Consider the following 12,135-nt stretch of genomic DNA (forward strand, 5'->3'; position numbering starts at 1 on the left):
GCTAATCAGGAACTTAGAGTTCTCTATCTGGTTCTATTCTTTTTATTAGTTCCTAATTTTATCACCTCCTATTTTTCATCAAGGAATAATATTAGATAGCTAGCGTGTATTAAATATTCATTATTTATAGAGTACTGTGGTCCTAACAGAGAAGTAAGAAGACCTCCAAAGCCAAATAAAGGCAGCATCAGAAAAGAAATTACAGGCTTATTTTGTTTATGAATTTAGGCATAAAAGTCCTAATTAAATATTAACTTACCAGATAGGATATGATATTTAAAATAAAATAATACATCATGAGAAAGTTAAGTTTATCTCACAAATACAAGTGTAGATTCATTGTGTTTTCATTTTTATGACTAAGTATTAATATCCATGGCTGAGTAAACTAGTCTATAATGCTTGTATTTCCTTTCTCCCATAAATTTTCATGTTACCTTTCATTAACAATTGCTTTATTAATTTGGTTTGATTTGGAGCTACAGCCGACTCTTCCATACTTTGTGCAAAATATTTCTCAATACAGTTTTCCAGATGGTCAAGCTGATAAGAAACTCAGTTCCTTTTTGTTTTCTTGGCAACATGCCTTCTGGAGCCCTTCATCGCCCTGCAGCAGCCTCTGCTGGTCACTTTCTGTGCCTACTGCATAGCTGTCCTCCTGGCATTTCCCTTCCCATCATTTGGAAAATTCTCCTCCTCCCTTTAATAAAGCAGATCCCATGGCTTCCACTTTGTGGCTTTATTCTCTCATTTTGGTGGAACACATTTTCCAGCAGCTTGTGAGAAACTGTGTTTGAGAGACAGCAAAGTCAAAATGGCATTACCTCCTCACTCTTGGTTGGTAGTTTGCCCATCATCTTTTTGCCTAGAATTTTGAAGGCATGTTTCATGGTGTTTTTGTTCCCCATGTTGCTGTTGAGAATCCCTAGGCAATCTTTTTTCTTGATCCTTCATGTGTGTATTCAGTTAAATCTCTGAAATGTATTAAGATGCTTTTCTTTCTCTTTTCAGTTGTGAAATTTCATGATAACGTTTCTTTGCATCAGTCTCTGTTCATTTTATTGGGTACTGAGTGGGCACTTTCAATCTGGAGACTTGTGTTCTTCACAACAATCTTGGAAATACCTACAGTAGTTTTATTCTTCCCATTTTATAAATGAAAAACAGAAGTAGAAGGTCTGAGCAAGTCAGCCAAGTTTATATACCTAATACTAGGATCCTTGTCTTCTGATTGCAGACCTTATATTTTTTCAGGACACATTAAATATTCAGGAGTGGGGTTAACAAAACCACTTACTCTCATTATTAATACTTCCTTTTTTGCAGAAAGTAAGAGACTTGAGGGTATTTGTTTATCCCCAGCTGTTTGAGAATTTTAGATTAGCCTGACACAGGTGGCTCTGCTCACTGCATTCAATCAGCATGCCAGTCAACCCTCAGAGGGTGTTGCTGCTAAGTAATGTCAGTCTCCACATCCTCTCTGCATGTCACTGCAGATCTGCTGCAGCAGATCAAGGAACTTATAGAAATGAATTCCCTTGAGAACCAGTCAACATCCCCTCAGAATGTGGAGTTAAATTTTGTCACAACTCCAAATATCTTTCAGAGAAATGACAACTCGCAGAAGGAAGTGCACATGAGTCACAAACCCACAGCCCCAGAATACTAAGCAGCTCTGTTTTTCACCTGACAGCTGGGGTGAGCAGAAGCGGTCTCTGTTCGTGCTCTCTCTCTCTTTTTTCTTAACTAAAAATGACTTAAGGAAAAAAGAAGAAGGAGAAAAAAGCACCCTTTTGGAACTTGGTGAAGTTCACAGATTTGTTGTGAGATGGTACAATAGGCCCCCAAACATCTGGCCCACCTCGTTTGTCCTCTTTATCTTACTAATGATACAGATTGAATCTCTTCTGCCTTCACTGTTGAGTAAAGGTGTCATGAAAGAAAAAAAAAAAAAAGAGGAGAAGAAAATAGAGGAAGTAGTTAAATTGCATAGCATATAGGCATATCCTTCTTCAGAATCCTCCCTTCAAACCAGGACTTTATGAAATAAGGTTGGGAATTGTTGATTTCCAAAGAAAGCAGAAAAAAAAAAAAAAAAAACAGCTGTTTTCAACAACTTTTTTTCTGGAGTATAGTTTTCTTTAAAGCCAGCTCTTCACCTATTTTCTGCAGCCTTGGCAATTGTAACGTCTCAGTATGTTCTAGTAAAGGTAATTTTTTCTGAAGCTCTTGTTCTTTCTATGAAACCCAGTTGGAAAAGAATTTGTTAACCACGGCTCTGTTCCTGATAGATGCATATCAGAATGATCCACAGTTGGAACTTTGTGGGCCTCTGTTAATGCTGAAAATTTTTCAACAGGCCTGGAGGACTCGCTGAACCTGAGGCAACACGTGGACGACTGAGAGTGGTGAACTCTGTAATGTGCCTTTGCTGTATTACTTAAGATCATCCAGTTCTGCTCAAAAAGTAAGTGAAACAAAAAAGAGGATAAAGGACACTGGGTGGAGATACAAGTAGCTTGTGAGACATAGGCAGAATTTACATGAGCATGGTAAAACTAAGTGGATTAGTAACCCCTGAGTCATAGTAGCCATCGACAAAGTAGAGAATGTGCATGCTGAACACAGATAGTAGGGAGGAATGGAAAGAGGTGATATTCACAACACATCCATATGCATATGACACCAAACATTTGAAATATACTAAATATGAATACATAAAATATAAGAACTTGAATGAAGTCTTCAATCATCTACCCACTGGTGACCCCCATTCTAGCCACAGAAATCCTCTGTACAAGGAATGCAAATAGTCCTTAGCTGTGCATCAGGCCAAATGATGAGCTATACGTCATGGCCAGGTGGGCTTGTCCCTGGGTCTTTCCAAGTGTACTACTGACCTTGGCATCTTTTCCCTGCTGAGTCCCTTGCTGAAACCTCAGATCTGACTTACGTAATCACACCATAGGGAAGGTCAGTGTGGTAGACAGAGAGAACAGGTCACATGAGCACTGTGTGTCTCAGGATTTGAGTAGCTGGGTTCTTTCTCCTGCTTGAATTCTATTGTAATTGTTTTAACTGTTCCTATCTCTTTCCCTCTTTCTTCTCATAATGTGTTTTAATTGATTTGATAAACCACATGACTCATGCATCTTAATTTGTTGTGTTAGTCTTTCTTCTTTGAGACCTCTAGGATAACCTGGTAGTAGACTTGGAGACTGCAGTTGCATCAAGGTAATTTCCTGCATAAAAAATTTACAGTAGTACTATGCAAACCAGTAACAATAACAAAAATGGTAGCTCTAAATTTCAAGTAGTTACTAGGCAACATCTTAAGCATTTTGTATATATTATCTCAAATAATCCTTGCAATAACCCTATAGAGCAGATATTATTATCTGCATTCTACAGATAAGAAAACCAAGGACAAGAGAAGTTCATTAACTTGCCTAAGATCAATTAGCTAGTAACAGAAAGAGGATTTCAATTAAGGTCTGACTCTTAAAGCCATACCATTTCTATTTTGGAGGCGGCCAAACTACTTCCAAGCCCCCTCCCTACTGCCCACCATTTCCTCCTGTTAGACCTTCTTTGGTCATCCTATCTAAAATCTACCCTCCATAACTTCCTAGCCCCCTCCCAGGATTAATTTGTTTTTCCATTCTATTATCACCATCTAATGTAACTTTCTTACTAACTTATTGTCTGTCTTCCCAATAAGAATGTGATTTTTTATAAGGGTAGGATTTTTGTTTAATTATTAACTTCTGCTTCTCCAAGTACCCAGAACAGTGCTTGAATGGTAAGTATTAAGTGAATATCAACTGAGTGAATGAGTTAATCCTATTGTTGAGTTTTTTTTTCTAGAGCCATCTTTGAAAATAAAGTCATAGGCACAAGATTACCTTTCAGGATGAATAGATTCACCCTGGAAATTTTATTATTAAATCAGCTTAAGGAAAATAAAGAGTTTCAGAGCAAAATTTTAGGGAAAAAAATGGGCTATAAGAAAATTACACTGCCAGCTCCATGGCTTGAATCTTACATGACTTCACCACAGAACCTGTTCAGCCCTGCAGTTTGGCTACCTCCGTTAATTTTCATCATATTATAATTTCAGGGCCTTGGACTTCTCCCACGGTTACCTCAGAAGAGATCCAGAGAAAGGGGAGTTTTATATGTACATGCCTTATCTACGGCATTCCAGAAATGGGGCTTACGTTTGCCCCAGCTGTAAGTGAGGTGCTGTAACCACACTGTTAACTCATTCAAATGCTTCTTTATGTGTTTTCTCTGTTTTCAGATAAGGACAGTGAGCCTCTGTAAGGATAGTAGCTTGCCCCAAGTGTACAGTCTGACAGGTAGCAAAGCCAGAATTTGAAATTGTGTCTGTCTAATCCCCAGTCCACTCCACAGAAATATTGTTCCCATGAGGAAGCCCACCATGAACAGAAACATGAGATTATTTCTAAACAGATGAACTGGAGATGGAAAGAACTGAAGTGAACCCAACTGTCCCCTATTGTTATTTTTTAGGATGGATGAAATAAATTTGTCTTTTTATAACACAGTTTTTATTGGTGTGTAAAGGATAAAACATCAGCTAAATAGGCCTAAAGTATCAGGAAAATTTTTGGTGAATTTACAGTTAAAATGGAAACAAAACTACTTTTTAAAATTGAAACTCTTTTTTTTTTTTTTTTTTTGGCACGAGCTTGGCCGGGGCTTGGTCCTCTTCTTTTATATTAAAATAATTTTTTCCAAATTAATTTCTTGAAAACTCAGCTGTCCCAGCCTTTCAAGCCAGGAGGTTAAATTGATCTGATGTACACCAGAGGTCCGTGGGAACGTCCTGGCTAGGGTAATCAGTGAAATGCATTAAATAATCTTAATTGATATAGTAATACTCAGGGGCAAAGAATTGTCCCTTCATTCATTTCTGCTCATTTAGATATAAATCAGATTTCTAAAAAGAGATGCAGCATCTGGATGCTACTGCGATTGCAGATGAGAAACAGCATGTAAGTGTCCTGGGGCTGTTTGGCAACAACCTGTCAACATCACCTTGAAATATGTTGAACCAGGTACCAGAATGTTTATACATATTAGAAAACCAAGATAGATTTTCAAGTAGAAGAAAATGAAGTTGGAGCTATTTAACTTTAGAGCTTTATTCATTCAATCACTCAAATACTTGTTCAGTCACCCATCCATCCATCCATCTAATATTATAATACCATATGATCTCTTCTCATAGTTATCTCTGAGAAGAGATCCAGAAAAAGGGGAGTTTTATATGTACATACCTTATCTAGGACATTCTAAAAATGGGGCTTACGTTTGAAATATTACTGAGCATCTACTGTGTGCCTGCAGCTCTGTTAGACTGGGAATATAGTTTAAAGCCTGTGTGATCAAGTACAGTAGCTACTAGCCACATGTGGCTATTGAGGACTTGAAATGTGGCTGATCCTAATTAAAACTGTCTATTGAGCAGTTGAAATGTGTTGCTCCGAATTAGGGTACACACAACTGATTTCAAAGAGTTAGTAGGGAAAAAAATAATGTAATATATACCATTCGTAACTTTTGGATACTAATGGATTGCGTTGAAGTGACAATTTTTTGATATATCACATTAAATAAAATATAATAAATAACCTCACCTGTTTCTTTTTACTGTATTTTTTTTTTGTTTGTTTGTTTTAAGTTCTGAGATACATGTGCAGGACATACAGGTTTGTTAATAGGTATACATGTGCCATGGTGGTTTGCTGCACTTGTCATCCTCATCTAGGTTTTATGCCCCACATGCATGAGATAGTTATCCTAATGCTCTCTCTCCCCTTGTCCCCCACCCCTCGACAGGCCCTGTGTGTGTTGTTCCCTTCCCTTTTTACTTTTTTAATGTAGCTAATAGAAAATTTAAATTACACATACATGGCTTGCATTATATTTCTATTGGAAAGCTCTGTTATAATACTTGCAGAATATTTCTTCCTTCTATATCACGTTTTTTCAGATAGGTTGATGGTAACTTTCAGGGAAGATAATAAAAGATAGAGGTGGAAGGGCTGATCTACTGTGGTTAAATGATGTTTCCAGGTTTTAGGTGGTTAATTTTTGTTCTGAAAGCTTTTTACTTTGGAAGTTAAATATCTAGGTCCAGTATTATGAAACTGTCAAAATGTAGAAAACTTGGGATACTGCTATGTTTTCTACTTTCTGCCATTTTCTGAGTTTTCATTGGTTATCTTGAATCCCCAAATAGCCATAGATGCCTGCTTTCACATGACAATGCTAAAAAAGATGGCTTAGAAAGAAGTAAATACTTATGGTATGGATTATTTGACAAGATGATATTATGGGAATAAGTGAAGCTAACTTTGGTCTTGCTTCTCTTATTTGAAATGAAGACATCTGGGCTGCTTTTTGTCTGCACTGATCTGCTAGTAGGAAAAAATAACTGGAAATGTAATCAGTATGGAAATAATATTTAATGTCTCAGGAATTCTGTAAGAATATCAGTTTCAGCAACAAGCTCTATATGCAAAGTAAGGACTCAATTTCAAGTGTTTTTTAAATTAAACATTAATTAAAATTTAATTTAAAAATCATATTGTCAGATTGACAAGTTAGTGTGCCCCCTCTTTTTGCTGTTGTCCACAAGTGGCACAGGCTTACAGCCCTCCTTTCTTGACCAAAATTAGGCTCAATCTCTGCTTCCCAGAGCAGTGAGAAGAGTATAGGTAGAGATATTAGCCTGGTATTGGGGAATGACAGAAAATCAAATGAAAAAAACTCCTCATACAGGTCCTTGAACACACAAATGCTCTGTTGTCTATCCATGTCCAGACTGACTCTATTGCCTGTATTTTTTCTTGACTAATGAATATACCTTAGGGATTTGTGGAAGTAAGAGAATTAAGGATATGAGCTTCATAGAGCATGAAGAACTGTCAGTGATTCTACTGGGAGGAACACAGACCCATAAGAAGGAAGAAATGGGATGTGGGGCTGATTTTTTTTCTAGGACTGGAAAACATTGTTGCCAGATATTGTAGCAGAGACAGATGGCATGGCAGATGCTGTGAAAGAAAAATGACTTACTACTAGGTGAACCAGAAAAAAATAAATAAGAGGGACAGAGGGAAAAGTACACAAGCTCCCCTCTGTTGTCAGGAACATCTTCCCATAGCCAGAAAATGTCTAACTGTATTCCACGGAGTTGCAGATTGCGAATGAAGTGTCTTACCCCTTTCTCCACTGATTGTACCTTTGGAATTTACAGCCATTCTTTTGAGAGGACTCACTTTTTATCTATTAATTTTCTAAGAAATAAGGGAAGGAAACATCTAATTGGATATATGATGCCAGTATATTATAAAGATGCTGCATTTAATCTTTTTCTGGCTCAAATGGTTGCTATACGATATGTAGAAACTGGATGAAACTCATCTTGGTTTATTTTTAAAATGTTCCCAATTAACATCATTTCCTGGTAGAAATAACACGTATGCAGTTGGCAATTTAATAATATTTAAATGGAATTTGTTTAAATGTATCTTAGAGATGCTCATTGTGGGCACACACATGACCCTTGACATTTGCATAGTTTATGACGGGGTCCCCAAGTTCTTGAAGTCCACTCTACCTCATAATCAGTGATAAATAAGAGCTAGTACTGAGTTGGGCTGAACTCATTTGGAAAGTGCCATGTCTCCTGTATTTAAAAGAGGTGCCTCAGCAAAATTATGTCAGCGTGTGTTGTGACTACATGGAGTTGACATAATTTTATTGATTTCAACAAGGGATAGTTGAAATCAATAAAAATTACTTACAAATACTAAGGGTCTATAGTATTAATAAATGTAGGTTTAATATATAAATATTCAACAATATATACTTGGCAACCACTGTTGTGTCACTTAAACAGGAGGCAAGCGAGCCTAAAATAGCCAATGTGAGTTGCTGAAACAAGAAAAGAATGTAGTATCATTTGATATTAAGGATTTTTCTGCCACGACCAAAAAAAGGGGCGTGAGGTTGGACAACTATCTGGTGATGATTTTTTCACCACATTTGAAAAATAAATTGAAGAATTAAAGCCTATAGATTATCATTGACTAACAGGGTTACTGCAGTGTTTTCCAGGGTAATTTGATTATACATAACATTTGCCTTTTGTAATGTTTTCAGAAACACTAATAGCCTTCCTAAGGTATACCCCATTGTACATGTACTACTTTATTCCCATACACACACAGCAGGATTTACAAAACAACATGGAATCCAGAACTAACACAGGTAGCTTTTTCCCATTTTTAGGGTACCAAATGTACCCAAGTCCACCTGACAGTCCTGTCTGTTTATTTCCTATTTCTTCTCTATTTCCCAGATCAGTACTTTCCCCCAGTACAGTAAAGTAGAAAAGACTGTATGAATAGATGTATTTCAGAGACATATCAAACTCTGGCTTTCCAATTGGCCCACCTTGGAACAAATAAATGTACTAAGTTTGAGGGTAAACATTTTCTGAAAGCCAGAAAAAACTCACATAGAAGCTATTTCAATCTGGAACAAGTCCTGCATGAGGAGCTGCCTGTGGAATGTCCCTGTTAAGTCCTCCCAAAAGAATAAGTCTCAGAGCTTGATGGGCCGCTGGGGTGAGTCTCCCCTTGCTGGTGCGGGGGAGCGGGCTACATTCCAGGATGAGGTGGTGGATTGCTGCTGTGCTACTCAATGCCATGTGCCATGACCTTATCAACAAGTGGCGAATCACCATTGTTTGACACCCTTCATTATGCTTCTGAACTTGGAAAATTACTCATGATAAAATAGCTTCCCATTTCGCTATGTGGAATTGTATTATAAGAAACTACTCGGGAAAAATGTAAATTTTCTCTGATTTCCACAAAAGCTAAACAATGCTGCAGTTATGAACTCCACTGGGCAGCAGTAATTATTTTTTCAAACACTTTAAAGATTTATTTTAATAAATTTCAACATATAATAAAAGACATCATTATCTTGTTAGTATCACATAGTTTGGCTCCTAATTGAGGATTTCCTCCCTCTTCTATAAATATAATGCTAATTATGTTTTCTGTTTGAGAGACTCCTATAATATATTCCTAAAATTAAAGGTAGGGTAAGATGGGAAAAACGTCCTTAAAAATCTCAGATATCCGCTATCGTGTACATGGTATAATTGCAGAGAACACTGTCTCAAAGAGGAAAATAGTCACTAGGCACTTAAAATGTGAAGCAATTTCATTCTTTCGTAGACCCCACTAAATGGCATTTTACTTGACACTTTTGCAGACTAAAGGACTTTAGTGCTCTGTTTTAATGTGTCATTAAGAATTGTATGACTGGAACACTTCTACACTGCTGGTGGGAATGTAAACTAGTACAGCCACTATGGAAAACAGTGTGGAGATTCCTTAAAGAGCTAAAAGTAGAACTACCATGTGATCCCACAATCCCACTACTGGTTATCTACCCAGAAGAAAAAAAGTAATTATTCGAAAAAGATACTTGCCCATGCATGTTTATAGCAGCACAATTCACAACCGCAAAATCAGGGAACCAACCCAAATGCCCATTAATCAATGAGTGGATAAAAAACCGTGGTGGATATATATAATGGACTACTAGTCAGCCATAAAAAGGAAAGAATTAATAGCATTTGCAGTGACCTGGATGAGACTGGAGACTATTATTCTGAGTGAGGTAACCCAGTAATGCAAAACCAAACATCATATGTTCTCACTGATATGTGGGAGCTAAGCTATGAGGACACAAAGGCATAGGAATGATACAATAAACTTTGGAGACTTGGGGAGAAGAGTGGGAGATGGGTGAGGGATAAAAGACTACAAATATGGTGCAGTGTATTCTGCTCAGGTAATAGGTGCATCAAAATCACACAAATCACCACTAAAGAACTTACTCATGTAACCAGCTACCACCTGTACACCAATAACTTACGGAAAAATAAAATAAAAAATGAAAACAAATAAATAGGAGTTGTATGACATCATATTGTTACAATGAATACTTCTTATACTAATAAAATGCTTATTTGCTTTATCAAACACCTAATCTTTGCTTTGACAAAAAAATGCAATTTTATGTCATTTCCATGGATAAGTTCCAACACTGATACTGTTTTATAACAAACTCCTAATTTACCCAGATTCAAGAAAGCAGAAAACTGTAGGAGAAAATTAGATATAGTAGTTTCTTTCTCTGTAGTTCAGAACAAGATAAATGGCAAGGAAAATAACTTCCACAACATTTTTTTATAGTCAGAAATACAGCCTAGAAAAATTTATGTCAGTCATGTATACTTTTCCATTACTACTATAACCCTTCTATAACCCTATAACAAGATTCAGTCTTCACAGAACCTGATTTATTACAAGATCCTGCCTTTTGGATCATCAAGGACAAAGTTACCTTCAGTGTAATCTCATATGAATCAAACTATTCTAATTATTTTAAAAGTGGTACTCTATATCATATTGCTCAAATAACCAGAATATTCATTTTTGCTCTTTTCCTCAAATATCTTCATTTTCAGTCACCTCAGGTAAGTGATAATGAATATGATTTTAAACTTCGGTTAACAGGAACATTCTTTTAAATTCATCCTCATCCTTTCAAACTATCTTCTTTCTCAAACATCCTAGCAAGTTTTGTAAATAAATGTAAATTGAGGAAAATCTGGTTTCAGAAACATTCTGAAAGCTTCCACAGGGAGAAGCTTAAATTGTGGTCTTCAAACAGGTGTAACAGAAAGGGCACAAAATGTGGCAGCTCCTTGAGAATCAACAATCAAACTGCAATGAAATCTTATTTTGAAGCAGTCGCTCCTGTGGAATCCCTGCTGGTTGCACCACTGAGCACTTGTTATCACAGACTGAAAGCTATTCAGACTTAGAGGCATTATAAAATAGGAAGACCCTCAAAGGACTTACTGTGAAATGACGATGGCTGAGTTATAAAGCCCCCTTCCAATTAACTTTATTGTTTCAGTTGATGAAATCACGAAAGTGAAATGATCCTGGAAAAGGTGAGTACTGTAACCAGCAGAAGCCACAAACCCAATGCCTTCAACTGCTTAAAAAAAGAAAGAAGATGCAGCACGCAGAGCATTGGTTTTGGGGGTAAACACTGAGGCCAAAAGACATTGGTCAGAAATGTTTTCATTTTTCATATTCAGTCTGATCAATCTGAATACAATTCTTTTCCTACTGTGTGCAGAGTAAGTCCTCAAACTGAATCAAGAGTTCTAGTGTATTTTACTAAATTTCTTAACTTACCTTCCATGGGAGTATTGCTGTCTGGTCGATTTGCAAAGACCACATCTACATACTCGAGCTGCAGCCTCTGGAGGGAGCCCTTCAATCCTGGGAACAGAAGCAGGAAAAATCCCCAAAATCCAAATATGAGCACTGTTCAAAGGGTTGAAGTTTGGTTTCCTTCAATAATTTACTTGAAAAAAATAGAATTGGAATAGTTTCAAAACTGCGTTGAATACAATGATTGTTAATTGACTCTAGAACGTTTTAAAAATATATCAAAGGCTGACTTCCCCCAAAAAGAAAAGTCTTAGAACTTTTTCAAGAATATTATCACTCTCACAGGAAAATATATACTTAGAAACGACCTTCACAGTGACTTGTATGTGGCAATATCCAGAAGCAAAATTTAGAATAAAAAGCAGCTTCTTTTCAACAGTATTTTTCCTCTTGAACAATGCAAATTAATGTTTATATTTTGAATTACTTAATAGGCTTATAGTGAGCTAGAGACATATTTATTACACATCAAACTCCTTAAAATGGTTTAAATCAGAAATAAGTGACTGCCCCAACTCCTCTTAATGTAAATGTTGGTTTTAGTAGTAATATAAAGGGGTTAGCAGATGAAGCCTTTGCTCAACATTTTTCTGATTGGAACAAAGTTTAAGGAACCTAAAATATAGCTGATCTCCACCATTTTTATTATTCCTGTTGAGGGGGAAGAAACAAAAACACTAAAAACTATAAAGACTTAAGATATAATATAAAGGAGCGAATAAGAACTTAAAAAGGAAGTCAGAAACTAATAGCCTATGTTTCATCC

The 12,135-nt window shown here is 36.5% G+C and overlaps 1 protein-coding gene and 1 long non-coding RNA gene across 6 annotated transcripts in view; one reads left to right on the forward strand and one right to left on the reverse strand.

Moving 5' to 3' along the window:
- Positions 1-5,665, forward strand: part of LOC116536453 — a 41,592-nt gene extending 35,927 nt beyond the window's left edge. Inside the window, exon 2 of the long non-coding RNA XR_004262640.1 lies at positions 2,360-5,665. This is a non-coding gene — a long non-coding RNA (uncharacterized LOC116536453). The remainder of the gene's footprint in view (positions 1-2,359) is intronic.
- The window catches only part of KCNAB1 (potassium voltage-gated channel subfamily A member regulatory beta subunit 1), a 381,835-nt gene that overhangs the window by 52,842 nt on the left and 316,858 nt on the right, over positions 1-12,135 (reverse strand). For all 5 annotated transcript variants that reach the window (XR_004262623.1, XM_032258184.1, XM_032258160.1 and 2 more), the window contains exon 8: positions 11,331-11,417. Coding sequence is in view for 4 of the 5 variants with exons in the window: in XM_032258184.1 (XP_032114075.1) it covers positions 11,331-11,417 (87 nt within the window). In the remaining variant the exon portion in view is untranslated. The remainder of the gene's footprint in view (positions 1-11,330; positions 11,418-12,135) is intronic.

This window comes from Sapajus apella, unplaced genomic scaffold, assembly GCF_009761245.1.
Source record: "Sapajus apella isolate SASKATOON/1434 unplaced genomic scaffold, GSC_monkey_1.0 scaffold4, whole genome shotgun sequence".
Classification (NCBI taxonomy): domain Eukaryota; kingdom Metazoa; phylum Chordata; class Mammalia; order Primates; family Cebidae; genus Sapajus; species Sapajus apella.